Genomic DNA, 22,122 nt, shown 5'->3' on the forward strand with positions numbered 1-22,122 from the left:
TCAATTAATATGCCTTCTCCCATGAACAGAACTGGAGAGAAGAAAGGAATGGCCAATGAGTATCATCACACTGTACTTTAGCTTCTGCACTCATCTTGTACCGAGGTTGTCTTTCAATGTCAATAACATAATGATGATATGTAGACAATTGGTAAGTCTATGGTATTAATTTTCATCAATCGAATTTCGAATAAGGTCATGGTTAAGTTAGTAAATGTTCAGTTCTGTAAGCATAGGTAAGCCATGACAGATCAAAAGAGGTTCTAAATTCAAGCAAAGATGATATCCATGTGATACGAAATTAACAACAGATATGCCTCTATCATAAAACCTCTAACTTGAGAATATAAGAAAGGTCTTACCTCATTTCACTGAATACATAATTAATATCTACAGAGGAAGATATCAACATTGGCATATGTGTTTATTACAGAAATTCTAATTATATTCCTCTACCTTTCTGCACTGGTGTACAAACTTCTTTGATCACAGGTACGTCTTCCTTTCCAAGATCAATCTTCTTCAAATAACCTCTCGATGCAGCAAATTTTACTTGGTGAGAAACATATATCAATTTGCTTTTCATATTTAAAGCAGCGTCTTCTACAGTTACCGAAAATTTTTGTGCACCGATCAGGATCCACCAAGGAGCATGTGGCTACAGTAAAAGAAGAGTAACTGACATTACTGATCTCCTACTTAACATATTATTACTGATTACAAAAAGTACTAAGCATACATTGCAGTGAACTTAGAAAATGCCAAAAAATAGGAAGACACTAAAATATTATATATTCCCATATATATACAAAATTTAAAGTGTTTTAAATTAATATAGATTACATTTTTATGCCATGTATTATTCTCCTCAACAAGATTCAAACATTTTTTAGAGCTACATAATATTCTCTTGAAATATATGACAGTTCATCCAATTTTTCCACTAGGTTATATTTAAATTTTTAATATTTTAGGATTATAGTAAGCAAATTTGTAGTACACATTTTGATTTCTACATGAGACATAATTAGGATAATTGTGGAACAGTTAGATCCCAAGGTTATTAATTAATTTATTTTTTTATTTTAATTTTTTTTAATTTTTATTTTGTTATATTAGTCACCATGCAGTACAACCCCAGTTGTTGATGCAATGTTCCATGATTCATTATTTGCATATAACACCCAGTGCACCATGCAATATGTGCTCCTTAATACCCATCACCAGCCTATCCCAATCCCCCACCCCCCTCCCCTCTGAAGCCCTCAGTTTGTTTCCCAGAGTCCACAGTCTCTCATGGTTCATTCCTCCTCCTGTTTACCCCCCCTTCATTCTTCCCTTCCTTCTCCTACTGATCTTCCTATTTCTTATGTTCAATAAATGAGTGAAACCATATGATAATTGTCTTTCTCTGCTTGACTTATTTCACTTAGCATAATCTCCTCCAGTCCCATCCATGTTGCTTCAAATGTTGTGCAATCGTTCTCTCTGATGGCTGAGTAATATTCCATTGTATATATGGACCACATTTTCTTGATCCAGTCATCTTTGAAGGGCATCTCGGCTCCTTCCACAATTTAGCTATTGTGGACAATGCTGCTATGAACATTGGGGTGCATATGGCCCTTCTCTTCACTATGTCTGTATCTTTGGGGTAAATACCCAGTAGTGCAATGGCTGGGTCATAGAGTAGTTCAATTTTTAACTTTTTAAGGGACCTCCACACTGTTTTCCAAAGTGGCTATCCCAACTTGCATTCCCACCAACAGTGTGAGAGGGATCCCCTTTCTCCACATCCTCTCCAACATTTGTTGTTTCTTGCCTGGTCAATTTTTGCCATTCTAACTGGTGTAAGGTGGTATCTCAAGGTGCTTTTGATTTGAATTTCCCTGATGGCTAATGATTTTGAACATTTTTTCATGTGTCTGTTAGCCATTTGTATGTCTTTATTGGAAAAGTGTCTGTTCATATCTTCTGCCCATTTTTTGATTTGATTATTTGTTTCACATGTATTGAGTTTGAGAAGTTCTTCGTAGATCTTGGATACTAGTCTTTTATCTGTAGTGTCATTTGCAAATACTTTCTCTCATTCCATGGCCTGCCTCTTAGTTTTTTTGACTGTTTCCTTGGCTGTGCAGAAGCTTTTGATCTTGATGAAGTCCCAAAAGTTCATTTTTTCTTTTGTTTCTCTTGCCTTTGGAGATGTGTCATTAAAAACTTTCTGTGAGGGGCGCCTGGGTGGCACAGCGGTTAAGCGTCTGCCTTCGGCTCAGGGCGTGATCCCGGCGTTATGGGATCGAGCCCCACGTCAGGCTCCTCTGCTATGAGCCTGCTTCTTCCTCTCCCACTCCCCCTGCTTGTGTTCCCTCTCTCCCTGGCTGTCTCTGTCGAATAAATAAATAAATAAAATCTTTAAAAAAAAAAAAAGTTTCTGTGGCTGATGTCAGAGAGGTTGCAGCCTATGTTTTCCTCTAGGATTTTGATGGATTCCTGTCACATCAAGGTCTTTCAACCATTTCGAGTTTATCTTTGTGTATGGAGTGAAAGAGTGGTCAAGTTTCATTCTTTTGCATGTAGCTGTCCAATTTTCCCAGCACCATTTATTGAAGATACTGTCTTTTTTCCATTGGATGTTTTTTCCTGCTTTGTCAAAGATTAGTTGCCCAAAGAGCCGAGGGCCAATTTCTGGGTTCTCTATTCTGTTCCATTGGTCTATGTGTCTGTTTTTGTGCCAGTACCATGCTGTCTTTGTGATCACAGCTTTGTAGTACAGCTTGAAATCTGGCAATGTGATGCCCCCAGCTTTGTTTTTCCTTTTCAACAATTCCTTGGCAATTCGGGATCTTTTCTGGTTCCACAAAAATTTAAGGGCTGTTTGTTCCAGTTCTTTGAAAAATGTCATTGGTATTTTGATCGGGATAGCATTGAAAGTGTAGATTGCTCTGGGTAACATAAACATTTTAAATATGTTTATTCTTCCAATCCATGAGCATGGAATATTTTCCTATCTTTTTGTGTCTTCTTCAATGTCTTTCAAGAATGATTTGTAGTTTCTAGAATATAGATCCTTTACGTCTCTGGTTAAGTTAATTCTGAGATAATGTGATTTTTGATGCTATTGTAAATGGAATGGATTCCATAATTTCTCTTTCTTCAGTCTCACTGATCATGTATAGAAATGCAACTGATTTCCAAGCATTGATTTTGTATCCCGCCACGTTATTGAATTGCTCTATAAGTTCTAGTAGTTTGGGGGTGCAGTCTTTTGGGTTTTCTATAGAGAGTATCATGTCATCTGTGAAGAGAGACAATTTGACTTCTTAGTTGCCAATTTGGATACCTTTTATCCCTTTTGTTGTCTGATTGCTGTTGCAAGGACTTCTAGTATTATGTTGAATAATAATGGTGAGAGTGGCCATCCTTGTCGTGTTCCTGATCTTAAGGGAAAGGCTTCCAGCTTTTCCCCATTGAGAATGATATTCGCTGTAGGCTCTTCATAGATGGTTTTTATGAAATTGAGGAATGTACCCTCTATCCCTACACTCTGAAGGGTTTTAATCAGGAAAGGATGCTGTATTTTGTCAAATGCTTTTTCTGCACCAATTGAGAGGATCATATGGTTGTTGACTCTTTCCTTGTTGATATGATCTATCACACTGATCGATTTGAGAATGTTAAACCACCCTTGCATCCCAGGGATGAATCCTACTTGGTCTGAATGGATAATCCTTTTAATGTTATTGTATCCTATTAGCTAGGATCTTGTTGAGAATTTTGGGGTCCATATTCATCAGGGAAATTAGTCTGTAATTCTCCTTTTTGATGGGGTCTTTGCCTGGTTTGGGAATCAAGGTAATATTGGCCTCATAGAATGAGTTTGGTAGTTTTCCTTCTGTTTCTATTTTTTGAAACAGCTTCAGAAGAATAGGTATTATTTCTTCTTTGAATGTTTGGTAGAATTCCCCGGGGAATCCGTCAGGCCCTGGACTCTTGTTTTTGGGGAAGTTTTTGATCACTGCTTCAATCTCTTCATAAGTAATCGGTCTGTTTAAATAATCAGTATCTTCCTGTTTCAGTCTTGGTAGTTTATAGGTTTCCAGGAAGGCATCCATTTCTTCCAGGTTGTTTAATTTATTTGCATAAAGTTGTTGATAAGAGTTTCTAATGATCCTTCCTATTTCATTGGTGTTGGTTGTGATCTCTCCCCTTTTACTCATAATTTTATCAATTTGGGACCTTTCTCTATTCTTTTGAATAAGTGTGGCCAGTGGCTTATTGACCTTATTTATTCTTTCAAAGAACCAGCTTCTAGTTCTGTTGATCTGCTCTACTGTGCTCCTGTTCTTCTGTTCCAGCTCCAGCTTCTTGAGGTGAGAATATAAAAACTGCATTTTAGATTTTTCTATTCTTTTGAGTGAGGCTTGGATGGCTATGAATTTTCCCCTTTGGACCGCCTTTGCAGTGTCCCATAGGTTTTGGACCCATGTGTTTTCATTCTCATTGGTCTCCAGAAATTGTTTAAACTGATTTTAATTTCCTGGTTTACCCAATCATTCTTGAGCAAGATGATTCTTAGTTTCCAACTGTTTGAGTTTCTTCCAAATTGTTCCTTCTGATTGAGTTCCAGTTTCAAAGCATTGTGGTCTGAGAATATGCAGGGAATAATCTCAGTCTTTTGGTATCGGTTGAGACCTGTTTTGTGACCCAGTATATAGTCTATTCTATAGACTATATAGTTCCATGGGCATTCGAAAAGAATGAGTATTCTGTTGTTCTGGGGTGTAGTGTTCTATATATATCTGTGAGGTCCATCTGGTCCAGTATGGCATTCAAAGTTCTTGTTTCTTTGTTGATTTTCTGCATAGGTGATCTGTCTATTGCTGAGAGCAGAGTGTTGAGGTCCCCTACTATTAACGTATTATTATCTATATGTCTCTTTATTCTGGTTAAGAGTTGGCTTGTGTATCTAGCTGCTCCCCTGTTGGGGGCATAGATATTTATAATTGTCATATCCACTTGCTGGATACATCCTTTAAGAATAATATAATGTCCTTCTGTATCACTAACTACAGTCTTTAGTTTAAAATCCAATCTGTCTGATATAAGAATTGCTATCCCAGCTTTCTTTTGAAGTCCATTGGCATGAAAAGTGGTATTTCATCCTTTCACTTTCAGTCTGGATGTATCTTTAGGTTCAAAATGAGTCTCTTGTAGACAGCAAATGGATGGGTCATGTCTTTTTATCCAATCTGAAACCCTGTGGCATTTTGTGGGAACATTTAGGCCATTCACATTGAGAGTGATTATTGAGAGTTATGATTTTAATGATGTCATGTTTCCTGTGAAGTCTTTGTTTCTATAGATTGTAATTTTCTGTTCTGTATCACTCTTGGGGCCTTTTTATTTTTATAGAATCCCCTTAATATCGCCTGTAGGGCTGGTTTGGTGGTTACAAATTCCTTCAGTTTCTGCCGATCCTGGAAAGTCCTTATATCTCCATCAATTCTGAATGACAGCCTTGCTGGATAAAGGATCCTTGGCTGCATGTTCTTCTCAGATAGAGCTTTGAAAATACCTTGCCAACCCTTCCTAGCCTTCCAGGTCTCTGTAAACAGGTCTGACATTATTCTGATATTTTTCCCTCTGTACGTAAGGATTTTCCTCCGCCTGGCCACTTACAATACTGTATCCTTGGATCTAATATTTGTGAACTGCACTATGATGTGACATGGTGTAGGTCTGTTCTCATTGACCTTGGGAGGGGTCCTCTCTGCTTCTTGGACACGAATGCTTGTTTCCTTTGCCAGATTAGGGAAGTTCTCAGCTACAATTTATTCAAATATCTCTTCTAGACCTGTTTTTCTCCACCCCCTCGGGGATGCCAATGATTCTGACATTGGAACGTTTCATTGAGTCAGTAATCTCCCGTAATCTACATTCTTGAGATTGGATTTTTTTGAGGCAAGTTTCTGTTTTAACTTTATCTTCTACCATCCCATCCTCCAATTCACTAATTCGTTCATCTGCCTCATTTACCCTGGCTGTCAGAATATCTAGTTTAGACTGCATTTGATTCATAGCATTTTTAATTTCTGCCAGACTCACTCTCATTTCTGCCCTTAGAGATTCTATATTCACGTTAATATTTTCATTAATAGTTTTTTTCAAGCCTACACATCATCTTGACCATTGTTACTCTGAATTCCATTTCTGACAATTTGGTTATATCCATATCCATCAGTGCTGTGGCAGAAGCCACAGACTCATTATCTTTTCTTTGCTGGGGGGGGGGATTTCTCCTCCTCCTCATTCTGATAAGGAGAGGTTGCAGGGATGCCCAGAGCCCAAATTATTGACCAGGACCCATGCAGTGTGCACTTGTTTTATAGGCACCTTAGGGATGTGGGCTTTTGATCTTTCAGCCTGCCTTCTGAGGGAGGGGCCTGCCCGCTGATACTCAGGCAACCCTGTTTGGGTTGAGTCTCCCTATCCCCTGCGAGAAGGGATGGGGATGGGCACAATGTGAGCCAGTATTTCCGGGCTTTTGTTCTCTGGCGGCTTTCCCTGGTGGTTTTCTGTGCCTCTTCTGAGAGTCAGAGCAGCAGTGGCCGTATCCTAGCCTCTGTCTCAGAACAGAGAGATCACAGTCCACTCTCCACTGAGCTCTCTTGGCCACTTTAACTCTGTTTCTGTTGGTGCTGCTAAAAACCCTGCAGCGTCCCAGGATGTGCGCCCCAGAACCAGTGTCCCAGCCCTCACTGGCAGGGCTGGCACATCTCTGTCCTTTGTGCTTCTAAAACCACCAGTCGCCCTGGTTCCAGTGCGCGCTCCCAACTCCCTGTTTCAGCGTGGTTTGCACACGCTCTGGAACACCGGTTTTCAGTCTGGTCGCACGCGTATGCGCGTGCGCGCTCCTGAGCTCTTGGTTTCAGTCTAGTTCGAGTGTGCGCTCCGGCACTCCAGTTTTCAGTTTGGACGCTCACGCGCTCCCAAGCTCCCGGTTTTAGTCCGGTTCCAGCGAGCGCTCCGGAGTGCTGGTTTTCAGTCTGGTCGCTCACGTACTGGGCTCACGGTCTCGTTCTGCTCTCGCGGTGGTGCCAGTCCACGAGTCTGGCCCTCTCCCCAGTGCAGGAGGTTACCTCTTCCCAATGCCCGAGCTCAGAGGCTCCCTCCCCCTTCCATTTATCTTCCAATATCTGTGTACAGATTCATGGCTCCCCAGTTTGTACCTCGATATTCAGCGCTGGAGATGTTCATTTGCAGAGATCCGGATGTATCCTCCTGCATCTCAGACTGATTTCGTGGGTTTTCAGGATGGTCTGGTAGATATCCAGCTCAACTTGGGACCGGCTGAGAAAGGGTCTCCTACTCCTCTGCCATCTTTTCTTCTCCTTGCAGAAAGTGGTCACTTTTCTGTTCATAGAGTTTCGGCTACTCTTTTCTTCATTCTCCGGTTGCATTCATAGGTATTCAGAATGGTTTGGTAGCTCTCGCACTGAATTCCTGGGACCAGACGAACTCTAGGTCTCTTGCTTCTCCACCATCTTGGAACCTTGTCCCCAGGGTTATTAATTTATATATTGCACCAGCAATATACATACATTTTTCCCCAAATAAAATGGAATCTATTGGAATTTTAATATTTATGCTGTTAATATTTGTTTTGAACAATTTTTTCTCTTTATTTAATTTTTCATACACTTTGCTTATTATGTTATTGCATAATTTTTTAAAAGAATTCGTGAGTTCTCTTTTAAAAAGTTTTTAGAAGCTTTATTTTTAGAACAGTTTTAGGTTTACAAAAAAATTGAAAGAAAGTACTGAGATTTCCTATATACTCCCTAACCCTAAATATGCATAACTTTCCACATTATCAACATCATCTGCCAGAAGGGTACATTTTTTACCAAGGATGAACCTACACTGACAGATCATAACCACCCAAAGTCCGTAGTTTTCACTATGGTCATTCTTCGTGTTGTACATTCTATTGGTTTGGGCAAATGTATAATTAAATATATCCATTATTATAATATCATACAAAGTACTTTCAGTGCCCTAAAAATCTTCTGGGATCTGCTTACTCATCTATCCCCTCACTCCCCTGGCTACTATTGTCTTTTTTATTGCCTTCATAGTTTTGCCTTTCCAAGAATGTCATATAGTTGGAATCATATTGTACACAGCATTTTTAGATTGGCTTTTTTCACTTAATAATATGAATTTAAGGTTCTTACATGTCTTTTTGTGATTTGATAGGTCATTTCTTTTTAGCATTAATTAATATTCCATTGTCTGGATATAACACAGTTGATTTATCCATTTACCTACTGAAAAATATCTTGGATGATTCCAAGTTTTGAAAATTAGGAATAAAGCTGTTTATAAACATTCTTGTGCAGGTTTTTGTGTGGGCAAAATTTTTCAACTGCTTTGGGTTAATACCAAGGAGCATAATTGCTGTATGATATGGTACAGTAGGGTTACATGTGGGTTTTTTCACTATTTTTTTATTTATTTGAGAGAGAGGGCACAAGCAGGGGGAGGGGCAGGGAGAGAGGGAAAAGCAGGCTCTCTGCTGAGCAGGGAGCCTCACGCGGGGCTCTATCCCAGGACCCCTGGATCATGACCTGAGCTGAAGGCAGACCCTTAACCAACTGAGACATCCAGGCGCCCCCAGTATGTTTAGTTTTATAAGAAACTGCCAAAATGTGTTTCAAAGTGGCTGTATCATTTTGCAATCCCACCAGCAATGTATGAGAGTTCCTGTTGCTCCATATACTTACCACAATTTGTTTTTTGCCATTATTCCAAATTTTAGCTGTTTTAGTAGGTATGAAATGTTATCTTGTTGTTTTAATTTGCGTTTTCCTGATGACATATGACATAGAGCATCCTTTCATATGCTTACTTGCCATTTGTATAAGTTCTTTGGTGAGGTGTCTGTTAAAGTTTTGGCCCTTTTGTTTTTATTTTGTTTTGTTTTCTTATTGTTGACTTTTAAAAATTCTTTGTATGTTTTGGATAATGCTCCTTTATCACATCTGTCTATTGCAAATATTTCTCCCAGTTTGTGGCTTGTCATCGCATTATCTTGTCATTATATTTCTGAAGTTAGAAGTTTTTAGTTTTAATGAAGTCCAGCTTATAAATTCTTTCTTTCATGGTTTGTGCCTTTGGTGCTGTATCCAGAAAGTCATTGCTATACCCAAGGACATCTAGGTTTTCTTCTATGTTACGTTCTAGGAGTTTTATAATTTTGCATTTTACATTTGGATCTACGAGCCATTTCAAGTCTATTTTTTGTGAAGGGTATAAGGTCTGTGTCTAGATTCACTTTTTTTGCACGTGGGTGTCCAGTTGTTCCATCAACATCAATTGTTGAAGAGATTATCTTTCCTTCATTATATTGCCTTTGCTCCTTTGTCAAATAATCAGTTGACTATACTTATAGGGATCTATTTCTGAGATCTCTGTCCTGTTCCATTGATATATTTGCTTATTCTTTTACCAATATTGCACTATTCTTTTCAGATATATGAATATAATGGTATGAATTTCCCTGTACACACTACTGTAGCTGTGTTCTCTGAGCTTTGTGCTGTCTCATTTTTATTACCATTGAGATGACAATATTTTTCTAATACTTATTGATATTTCTTCTTTGAATTAGGTTGAGCTTCATTAATCTTCATGCTTATATCTTCTTTATTCTTACATTTATGTTGTTGGTTTTTCTCTGTTTTCTGTGTAACTGAGGAAAGTGTGTCATCATCGCCCATTATTATGGTGCTCTCTACTTTTCTTATTTTTCTATCTTTTTTTACATATTTCAAGACTGAGTTATTTGTTGCATTAAATTTATGGTTGCAATATTACCCTATTGAATTGAATCTTCTGTTACTATGAATAGTCATTCTTTGTCTCTAGTAATACATTTTTTCTTACTGCTTACTTCATATAATATTCATATAGCTACTTTGCCATGCTTTTGTTGGGTTTTTTTTTTTTTTTTTTTTTTTTTTTTTTTAAATTTTTTTTTTTTTTTTTCCTGAAGGTGCAATCATGGTTAAACATTTACTTGGGGAAATTGCCATATAAATAAGAAACTACTTTGTGAATTATTAGCAACAACACCCGCATCAAGAAGGAAAAGGGGAAACCCATTTTGTTCCCCGCCAAGAGACATTTAAGCAAATATCTTTCCTGTCCCCACTCAAATGTGTGGTGTNTTTTATATCTTTTCCTATCCTTTAGATTTTGTAATTTCTATTTTCTCATATATTAGATATTTCTCATATAAACTATTCATTATATTCAAAACTCTATTCACTACATTCAAAAGATTCACTCTTGTTTTTTAACTTTACACTAATATTTATAATAGTAATATATATTGGATGAAATACCTTCTGCTATTTTTTTCCTATCTTCTTTTCCATATATTCGTTATTTTTTATACTTCTATCATCTCATTTACTATTGTGTAGTTATATTATCTTTTAGTCTTCTTTTACTGTTTTTGCTAGAAGTTTCAACTTACCAAAATCTTATTAAAAAGATCATTGCTTGTTTTTTGTTTGTTTCCTGTGTTTCTGAGCTTCCATATAGAAAATCATTCTCTTTCTGGCCAAATAATCTTTTAAGAATTTCCCTTAATACAGGAGTTCTGATGTTGAAGTCTCTGTTTTTGTTTGACTGAGAATATCCTTATGTTATCTTCACTCCTAAAGAGTATTTTCATTTGATACAGAATTCTAGATTATAGCTGTTTTCTTTCAGGACTCTGAAGATATCACTACTTTGTCTTCTGACTTCTTTCTTTGTTGTTGTGGTTGTTGTTGTTGTTTTGAGAAGTCAACCTTCAGTTTAATATCTGACTCTTTGAAAGTGATATGTTGTTTTCTTCAACTTTTGCTTTGCTTTATTGTTTTGGGTTTTTTGTTTTGTTTTGTTTTTATCAGTTAGCTATGCTTTTTCTTCCTTCCTTCCTTCATTTCTTCCTTCCTCCCCCCTTCCTTCCTTCTTCTCTTCCTTCCCTCTTTCCTACCTTCCTTCCTTCTTACCTCCATCCTTCCCTTCCTCCTTCACCTTTTTTCCCTATTTTTCAACCTCTAATTTCCTCTTGTCTCATCCCAGATATTTTCTTCTGGTTCATCTTTCATCATCATTAAATATCTCACCAATTATGTAAAAACAACTATTTAACACATTCATTATGTATTTAACTTTACTTTATATATTTTTCAGTTCTGGAATTTTATTTTTGCTCTTTGTTTTGTCTTCCCTTCTATGCCAAGTTTTTACTTCTGTGTTTCTTTATTTAAACAAGTTAAGCACAGCTATTTTAAAGTTTGGGTCTAGTAATTTCATTATCTAGATCCCTTATTAATCTCTTCTCTTGTATGCTTGTTTTGATTTTTGATAGGATAGTTCTGTTTTCATTTGTTCCTGATTACTTCTGTCACATACTTTTTTAATGAAAGATTGAGGTAATAGCTTGAGGTCTAGAATGATGTTATTATTCTCCAGAAAGATTTATTATTGTTCCTTGCTGGTGACTAGGACTACCAACCAAACTTCTGGATAATCTTAAACCATTTATAGAACTTCAGATAATATAAAAGTGGGTATTAGTTCCTGGGATTGCTGGATGGCTGGACTAATGATCTTTTAACTTCGACCTAGTTCGTAGTTTTTTGGGATCCTCAGCCAAAGCACACCAGTATTTCCATAGTTCCCCTTCCTTTGCAGGCCCTGAATTACAATTTTTTGCCCCAGTGGTAGCATAAGGTTATCAGATTTCTGCTTTTCAACTTCTTTCCTGCATCTTTAAGATGCTTCTAGGGAGAAGAGCTGGCTTAGAGGTTGATTTCAACTTGATCTTTTCACTGTAACTTTTAATTGACCTGTTTACTTTGCAATGCCTTTAAGCAATTGTGTTGTGTTTTTTGTTTTGTTTTGGTTTGTTGTCCATCTATCCCCCTCACTGTGTGGGAGAGGCTCTATGAAAAAGATGTTTTAACATCAGGTTGATGTTTTAACATCAGGTTGACGTTTTAACATCAGGTTGCTATGTAAGACAGACTACTATAATTTTCTATTGTAGTTTTAACATCAAGTAGAGTGAACAAATCACTAATTTTTCAAAATCTTTGTATGGTACAAATTGATAGTTTTTCTACCTACAGAGTGAGGATGAGTTTATAGCCATGGACTTTAAGCTTGAATTTTAATGCTGTTATTTGCTAGCTATGTAACTTTGGGTAAGCCCTACAAGCCTTAGTTGCTTCATCTATAAAACAGAGAAAATGGCATCTCTTTCATAGAGTTTCTATGAAACACGATGAGTTAACATATAAACAGGTGTACAATAGTGCCTAGAACATAATAGTTTCTCACAGATTAAGAACTGTTATTAATTAATGGTGAGTAAAAGACTATAGTTGAAATTAAATCATTATTGACTACAACTTTTAGACCAGGTGGTGGGCTTTTTCTGGAGGGAAAGCAAAACACTGAGCCAAAGAGATAAATGCACAGGCATGTAAAAGAGAGAGAGCAAGAGCTAGAAAGCATGAGAGAGTTAGGCTAATTATATTAGGTCCAATGTGTGAACAGATAAATGTTTGCTTATTGCTGTGGTGTTGTATCATGGAAGAGTGATACGAAAATCTAACCTTAAAAAATGAGTAAGGGTTATTCAAATGCACAGAAGGAGTATAAAAAGAACATGAACCAGTCAGACAAAGTAGTATGATTCTCTTCTTAGAGTTGAAAGAGCATATGATATGTTTAAGCTAAAAAACTAATAATAACACAAACAGATTTCCTTCATTGAAAACCTACTGTGCGTCAGGTATTGTTTTAAGCAGTCTGCATACATTATCTCATTTAACTGCCTTAAAACTTTGAGGTTGAGGCCGTTCTGATAAAAAACCTGAGGCTTTGAGTGACTAAATAATTTGCCCAAGGTTGCAAAACTAGTACATGCTTAACCCAGGGTTCAATCTTAAATTGTTCGAAACCAGAATTTTCATCTTAAATATGTAATCCATGGCCTGTATATTGAAAAAGTTGGAAACTGACATATGACAAACACTCATAGTTTTGGATATTGTCTCGAATTAGATATTGCTTATGGTAGCTGGTTGTCTCTAGGACCTTTAAGTATTTTATGACTATGGAGGACGCTGAAGATATGAAAATTAGAAGTTAAGTACTGAATGACAAAATAGAATTCTATTAAGATGAATATGTTTAGGCATACAAAGATTCATTAGTAACACATACTTAATATACTGTACATATGCTTAATAAATGGTTTCCATGCTACAACCTGAATGTAGGAAAAATATTACCTTAGACATTATTTTAAATAATTTTAATAATTTTAAATAAAATAATTTTAATAATTTTAAATAAAATAATTTTAGCTTCTCTATATGGAATTATTTGTCAATTCCCTTAACTTTGATGTCTTAACTCAAAGTTGTATGATAACTGGGAATTTAATGTCACTTTCTGTTCCCCACCTCTTACCAACCTCTTATTCAGAGCCTCAAATTAAATCCTTTTTTTTTTTTTCTTTTCTATTTCTCAAACATTGTTAGTCTTGTAAGGGTTGCACTTGTCTCTTATTACTGGCACCTGGATCTGTACTATTGAAGACACTTCCTATCAATTAATAGTACCATCATACAAAAGACATAAAATGTTGTAAGATATTAATATTTGTGTTTTACTTTTCCTTAGCTTATTCAAGGATATTGAATAAGGTATAATTCTTTAAGTCAGGGGGGATGAAAATAAAGAAAAATATTAAGACAGATTTGCAAATTACCTTAACTAGTACAAATTAATTAATACAAACAAATCATTGCCACAAGAGAAGCACTAACATGGTATTCATTTGTCATACAGTATCTTTCTGGATGGGTTGAGAAGTTACTTACCTAATCAGTGAAATACTGGCCAGTTGGAAGGGGTTATTTATTTTTATGAGCTCTACTTTTCTCCCAACATTTTATTGTAATTCTCAAGTAATCAAATCAACTTGATTTTAAATTTAATAAAATCTAGGGCCCCGGGACTGATACTTTCTTCCCACCAACATCTCAACACAGGTGAATGTCTCTCCTCCACTATTTTAGACTCAGCCTTCCATGTACCACATAATATATCATAAAGTTTCCAAGGCCACCATGTTTCCACCATTTAAAGTCCATTCTGAGACATCTTAACAACTGGCTATATCGAGACAGTGTCTTGTATTCCTTCTCAACTACTTCCTCTCCTCTTTTTCTATTTTCTACTTCTACTCTCTTTTTCCATTTCTTGAAATACTACAATATGATATTGAATGTGATAAATGTTTTGCTTATATTATCTCTGAATCTTTGCAAAGCCTTATAAAATTAATGGTTATTACCTTTCCTTTGTACAGGTAAAAGAATTAAAGCTTCTCCAAAACTACAAAGGAGACTCAGGTCCTTAATATAAACCCTGGTCTGGATGCCTGGGTGGCTCAGTCGGTTACGTGTCTGCCTTCGGCTCACATCATGATCCTGGGGTCCTGGGATCGAGTCCCACATCAGGCTCCTTGCTCAGCGGGGAACCTGCTTCTTCCTCTGCCTGCTGCTCCCCCTGCTTGTGCACTCAATCTCTCTCTCTTTGACAAATAAATAAATAAATAAAATCTTAAAAAAAAATAAAAAATAATCCCTGATCTAGTTGATGGCAAGCTCACTTTATAAACCAGTATAGTATGCTATTTTCACTATCTCTGTGGATTATTTTATGCTTGTACTAAAATACTGCCTAAAATACTGTTCATTCTGCCACATTTTAACCATGGTCAGTATTGTTCTCTATCAGTTTTCTATAACTCGCCCTCCAGCATGGTATCACTCTGCTTGGATCATTCACCTTACATCTTCACAAAGTATCCACTTAGACTGAATACTTTTTATTGTTTCTTTAATGACTTTAATGTTCTACCAAAGCCAAACCACACCATTGTGCAATCGATAAGTACTACTCTATGAACTCCTTCAAAGGCACTCACTCTGATACCTTGTATTACCCTTCTTGGTTTTTTTGTTTTTTTTTGTTTTTTTTTTTTTTTTTTCCCNGGCCCAGCAAAGGCCAAATGTAGAGCATTCTGTCCATTTCAGTACACATTATAACTTAGTATCTGTTTGAATGACCAAAAGGTAAAGGAAAGTTTGTGGTCATATTCATACACTGTCTTCATTATATTATTTAAATTTTTCTGCAATGCTCAGCAAATGGTATAGCCCCTACATATCTGAAGCACAGCTATATTCCCATGTGACCTCACTGCTTTTGACCAAATAATCTATTCATCTCGTACTTTAGCCTCAGTGCCTTCTGTAGAAAACATGATGAAATATAAAGAACTAATATTCTAGGATCTTGTATTCCAGGATTTATAGTCCACTTATCACACGTAGTATAATAGGTGTGACCTTGAAAAACTCTCTTCTTTGATGTCGTTTTTCTCTTGTATAAAAAGAGGCAATAGTAGGTATCTCATAGCGTTATCTGGAAGGTCAGCTTAGATACCTACATGAGAAGTTATGAAACAGGGTTTGACACATGCTAGACATGCATATTTACTTCTTGTCTTCCATTTCTTTCTCTTACCTTCCAAGGTCTAAATACAAGTGTCTTATCTCCAGTTTCAAAGCTCTTCATCAGATAATTCAGTACATTTTCCCAAATCTCCACAATTGTCATGCCCTAATTCCACCATTCTTACTATTTAGGGCGTAACTCTATAAATCTTCTAAATCAAGCAATTCATTGATATATCTGAGTTTATTCAACTATCTGTTAAGGATGCGTGGAGAAGACCTCTGTCTTTCCTTTATTTCTGTTTACTTAGTGTCCAGCATTATGCTCAGTAGATCCCTAGCCACTCAGTATTACATGGTTATTGATTGACACACTAGCACCATGGGCCTCAACATCCTCCCTAATCATATTTTAGGTCCTCACTTCCTCAGTTCCCCTTCATTAATAATAATAACTATAACATCTGGGGAGCCTGGGTGGCTCAGTCAGTTAAGCCTCTAACTATTGGTTTCAGCCCAGGTCATGACCTCAGGGTCATCATCACAGAAACTGCTTAAGACTTTCTCTCCCTCTCCCGCTGCCACCCCCTCTCCCACATGCATGTTCTCTCTGTCTCTCTCTTTCTAAAATAAATAAACCTTTAAAAATAATAATCATAAAAACTATAACATCAGCAACTATAATAATTATAATAGTACCTAAATCGGTAGACTACTTTTCAGTTTGTAGGGCTACCTACTGGTACATTATTACACCAAGTCCTAACTGTAGTCTTTTGAGGTGCATATAATTAACAAACACAATATTTTATATCAGACTTTTTAAAGACTGTGGTTGTTATTGATTCTGCTTGTATTTTCTTTTTTTAATTGTTAAAAACTTTGACAGATCACTTAAATTCTCTGAATGGCAAGGTTCAGAAGCTCTTACGTAGGAAGCTAGTAATAAAATCTAGATCTTCTAAGTTTGAATTCAATTTTCTTTCTGTTACATGTTGCACCTCTTGAATTCCCAGCTTTCTAGGTCCAAATTAGAACACTTTTGGGTATCAATTTATATCTTCTTTGTTAGCCTGGATTGCCTCAGAAGATAGACCTCTGAAGAATGTCATAAAATCACCCATAATGCACTTCAATGCAGTACGTATTTCAAATATTTATTTTTAATTGATTCATAAAGCCATTGCCTAATTTCTTTACTAATGTATTAACTATTCAACAAGGATTTTTCATGATACTATTTCTTTATTTGCCATTTTATTCCTACTGTACCTCGTTGCCCAGCATATTTTGAGACTATATACTGGATCATTTTATAGATTCACTTATTGATATCTCAAGAGATATATACTGTTATTCTCAATCATTCATCTTCCCCAGGCCCTATTTATTTATTTATTTTAAAAAATTATTTGAGAGGAAGAGAGAGGAGAGCATGGGAGCAGCCGGGTGAGAGGCAGAGGGAGAGGGAGAAGCAGACTCCCTGCTGAGCTCAGACCACCCCCCCCCCCAACATGGAGCTCAATCTCAAGACCCTGAGATCAGGACCTGAGCCAAAATCAAGAGTCAGATGCTTAACTGACTGAGCCACCCACGCATCCCTATGGGACCCAATTTATTATGAAGTCTTCATTTCTGAGTTTTAGAAATAAATTTTTTTAAATAACTTAAATATCTAAAACATTCAAGGCCTACAAAAACCAAAGACCCCTTAGTTGAAGGGTACCTGGGTGGCTCAGTTGATTTAACATCCAACTCTTAATTTTGGCTCAGGTCCTGACTTCAGGGTCCTGGGATCAATCCCTGTGTGGGCTCTGGCTTTGTGCTCAGCAGGGAGTCTGCTTGTCCCTCTGCCCCTCCTCTGCTCATGCTCTCTCTCGTTCCCTCTCTCAAGTAAGTAAAAAAAAAAAAAAAAAAAAATCTTTAAAAGAAAATGAGTTGAGTACATTAGTACAATGTTACTCTAAATGAGGAAACTGAGATTCAACACAAGCAAGAGACTTCTTTAATTGATTTGATTGTGTTGAGAAACTGAATTTTCTATTTCATAATTTGTTGTTTCTATTTTTAGCTAGAAGCTCTATGTTACTCATAAACAAGCATCTATTTTACCTGGTAGGATGAAGGTCACATAGCACAGAAAATGGAGGAGACAGTAAAAGATCTTCATTCTGCAGAAAGAAGCTGCTGAAAGATTTGGTAACAAAATCTAGAGAGTAGCACACTTTCCAAAAAGCAAAGAGACATTTACTATTTATAGTTTTCTAATGGGAGAAAGACTCTTTAACCGGAAATTGTTTTAATCCGGTGTACTTGTCTCTGCACCATTGACTAGGGCTGTGGGCAGAATTACCCAAATTGAAAATACTTGAAATTATTGATCTTTAGAGAGGAAACTATGTGGAAGATAGCTGCACACATGACACCATTATATCAATGATGATCAATTAAACATTGACACAATGGGCATGCATGGAGTGGCTTTAAGAGAAATATTTACCATTTTAGATGTAAAACAACTGAACATTACCATGTCAGTTAAAATCCTGGTTACTTTTCAAAATACATTCTAGTCACTAATTTGGTATGCGAATTCATCAATATGTCCAAATATCCCAAATTCTTACTTAAATCCAGTTATTCCATTGACTTCCCCAAATTACTCATTCACCAAAGGACAGATAATAAGCCCTACTTTTGTCATTAATTTTTACTACATTTTTTCCAGATGCAACTTGAATATTTATGGAGCTCCGCTTTTTCCTAGAAAAGCCCAATTAGTCTCCATTTATTTTAAATTTTTTATCAGAGTAATATAGGCACACAATAAATATTGAAAAAGACCTTGTAATGAATAGAAATAATTTCCTTTTTCAATCTCCCTATGTTTATGTCTTCTGCTTATTATTAGCATAAGAATTAGGATCTAGCTTAATATTTTGTCCTTGCGTGGCAACTGCAGAATGTGTCTTTTGGTTTCCACTAAGAAAAATGTGGATTCAGATCACTTACACTCCTGTGCTGTTCTGTTCCTCAAATATTTGAAAGTTATATTAATTTTCAAAAATTCTGTAGGTTATCTTTAAACATTTAAATACCTCTTCTTTTCCCCCACCAACTTTAGTCACAGCATTAAACTTTCTCTAAAGTGAAGATATTAGTCCCCTTGCCATTCCCTCTAGCATTCTTCCCCACTTTGTACATCTCATACATTCCCTTTTATCTTTTCTAGAATAATATTTGCACTATGAATTGAGACATTTAAACTTTATATTGAAATCCTGTGACATAATAACAGTGTGGACTATATTGCCTTTTTAATGTGTCTGATGTGCTAACCAGAGACAAATGTTATTGGTTTCAAAGTCAAGTGAATTATTACTATTATTATTTTATTATTATTATTATTATTATTTTCTTTTATTGTTATCTCTCTTCTTTCTTAGGTTTTTTTTTTTTTCCTAAGTCTCTTAGTTTTAGTTGTTTCCTTTTTGGTTATGATGTTTTTGAAAAATATTTTTTCCTTTAGTTTTCTTCTGGATATGGACAAAAAATATAAATAAATAATGGTCATTCCTCATCCTCAAGTTTACCCTAGTTATCACAGGCTATACCTGTCCCTGCTTCATTCTAAGAGTTTCTGAACCTGTTCAATGTCACTGAATCTACTGTGATTTGGATTTCGTGTCTCCTCTTTTTTTTTCTCCATCCAGAAATGTTCTCAAAAAAGATAAGAAATACAAGAATTTCCATGCTGGAAGATATTTTTATTCTGCCCTCATATCTGATTGTTTGGATGTAAAATCTAGGTTCAAGATCATGTGAAGTCATTACTCTACTAATTTCTATCATTCAGTCTTCTTGATGAGAATTCCAATGCTAGGCTAGTCCTTTTAAATGGTTTGACTTTTCCTCTCTCTAGACACTTATAGAATATTCTCTTCATAATTTGTACCCCAAATCTTATGATTTTCACATTTCCTGGTGTGAACTTCTTTTTTATGAGTTCTGTCTGGCACTGGTGAGCTTCTATCTTCAAATCTGGGAAGGTGTTCTCTTCTCTTCTTCTATTTCTTTCTCTGATAAATTCTTTCCGTCCTTACGTGTATACTTATCTTCTCTCTTTTGCGGATTTCTTTCAGTCATATGTTGAAATTTTCATCTATAGTTTTGTCTGTACTATCTTATTTTTATATCTACTTTTGTTGTTATTTTATGATTTAAATATCTTTCACTTTTCAGTTTTTCTAATTTTTTTTTTAAGCAAACATATTTAGGACATAAGTGCCCTTATCTGTTCTCTGATCGTTCTTTTGCTATGGAGCAGTGTTTTTATTTTGTAGATGTAAGATCTTGAATCCTTCTGCAAATATATTTAAGAGAGTTTTGTTTGTATTAAATTCTGTTTTTCCTTGAACTGTTTTCTCAAGATCTAGTGTTCTGTTTGGTGGTGTTATCTTAATTACTCATGCCTTTACTTTTACATGTTTTTGTAAAAACACTGGTTCTAAAAGGAAGAATTAGATACCTCATGGGGATTTCCTTGACTATAGTACAAATCTTTTTTTTTTCTTTTCCCAAAAAACCTCTGTTTCAGGGAATTCTCATGGTAAGGTATGTAGATGTAGGTTGAATGGGCTTCTTTAAAGTGAACAGAAGGGATTAGAACTCTCAATGTCTTGAAAAAAACAAAACAAAACAAATGTTTTGTTTTTTTTTTTCTGGGACACAATTTCCTGTACCAGAAATCTTAGATCTCTCCACATGATTTGTTCAATTGGGCTGTGGTTGTATTTAAACAAAACTAAAAACTCTGTTAAGGAAGGATTGTATTTCTCTTGTTTGACAGTGAATCTCCAATGTGTGGGAATGTTTTTATTAGAGTAGAAACTCCAAAAATGAAGATAAAATCCAAATAAATATCTTTGACAACTTTGTAAAAAATCAATTGACTACACGTATTGGAATCTGTTTCAAAACTTTATGTTCTAATTCACTTATCAATCTCTCTCTCTTTTATGTCCACACCAATTCTCTTAGTTGTTGAAACTTTATAGTAAAATCTGGAATCAAGTAGTGTCAGCTTGAACTTAGTTCCCAATTCCTCAATTTATCATGGCTATTTTTGGTCTTGTAAATTCTAAACAATTTTTTAAAGATTTTACTTACTTATTTGTGTGAGAGAGAGAGAGAGAAAGCAGGAGCAGAGGGAGGTGCAGAGGGAGAGGGACAAGTAGACTCCCCACTGAGTGAGAAGCCCATGCAGGGCTTGATTCCAAGGCCCTGAGATCATGACCTGAGCCAAATCAGATGCCCCTCCACACAAATCTTTAAGTAAGATTGTCAGTATCTATTTAAAAAAGCAAGCAGGGGAATTTTGGTTGGGTTTTTCACTGAATCTTTAGACCCACTTGATGAGATTCAGCATTTCAACATTTCTAATACTTGAACAAGTGTATCTCTGCATTGTTTACTTCTTTAATTTCTCTCAGCAATGTACTTGTCACTGTATAGGGAAGTACTGCATATATTTCTTTCTGTTTTGAATCCTTTCATATATATATTTTTAAAGTTTTATCATCCAAGTATTTATTGCTAGTTTAAAGAAATGTAATTGGTTTTTATATTTTTCTTTTATCAACAACCTTGCTGAATTCAGTTATTAGTTCCTTTACCCTCATTTTTCTATTCCTTAGATTTACTGTATAGATAATCATGTTGTCAAATAAAAGTAAGTTTGTTTATCTTTAATTTGCAATCTATGTGCCTTTATTTTTCCTGTTGTACTTTCTAAGATTCTGTTACAATTTGGAATTGAGGTGATGAAAATGACTATCCTTACCTTGTTCGTGATCTTAGAGGAAGTGCATTCAATTCCATCTTTTTTTTTTTTTAGAGATTTCATTTATTCTTTTGAGAGAGAGAGTCAGAGAGCACAAGCATGGGGAGAGGGAAAAGCAGACTCCCCACTGAGCTGGGAGTCCAACATGGAGCTCCATCCCAGGAGCTGGAAATTGTGGCCTGAGCAGAAGGCTGATGCATAATGAACTGAATCACCGATTTCCCTCCTTGAAATTTATTTTTTTGAGTTTTGGTATGGATAATGCTGCTCTCCTAATATCATTTGGGAAATCTTCTCTTCTATACTATTGTACAAAGGTACCTGTGTATAATGAGTACGCTTTCATTATTTAAATATTTAGAAAAATTCAGCAGTGAAGCCATCTATACCTGGTATTTTCTATGTGGGAAGATTTGTAAATAGACATTATTAAAAAAGGATATGAATTATTTAAGTTGCAAATTTTTTTCTTGAGTGAATCTTGATGGTTTACATCATTTAAGGAATTTGTTTTCATAACAGTTATCAAAGTATAGGTGTAACATTGCTTATAATATTCTTTTACTGTTCTTTTAATATTTTTATATCTGATTGATTTCTTCTATTCATTCCTGATATTGATTGGTCATTTGTGCCTTCTCTTTTTCCCTCTCTTTCTTTTTTTTTTAATCAACCTGGCTA

General features: G+C 35.8%; 1 protein-coding gene across 1 annotated transcript; it reads right to left on the reverse strand.

Annotated features, from left to right (window-relative positions):
• Positions 1-512: 512 nt before the first annotated feature.
• Positions 513-15,762, reverse strand: DEFB114 (defensin beta 114). Its single transcript, XM_019795507.1, has 2 exons — positions 15,670-15,762; positions 513-695 (listed from the first exon to the last, which is right to left on the reverse strand). The coding sequence occupies exons 1-2, from the start codon at positions 15,760-15,762 to the stop codon at positions 513-515; spliced, it is 276 nt and encodes a 91-aa protein (XP_019651066.1).
• Between the last annotated feature and the right edge of the window lie 6,360 nt (positions 15,763-22,122).

This window comes from Ailuropoda melanoleuca, chromosome 19, assembly GCF_002007445.2.
Source record: "Ailuropoda melanoleuca isolate Jingjing chromosome 19, ASM200744v2, whole genome shotgun sequence".
Classification (NCBI taxonomy): domain Eukaryota; kingdom Metazoa; phylum Chordata; class Mammalia; order Carnivora; family Ursidae; genus Ailuropoda; species Ailuropoda melanoleuca.

Bases quoted from the DNA above. Each gene is read 5' to 3' on its own strand.
- DEFB114 (XM_019795507.1), bottom strand. From the start codon at position 15,762: ATGACAATTGTGGAGATTTGGGAAAATGTACTGAATTATCTGATGAAG. The intron at 696-15,669 runs GTAAGAGAAAGA...TATGTTAAGTAG, and splicing joins TTGTATTTAGACCTTGGAAG to GAGATCAGTAATGTCAGTTA.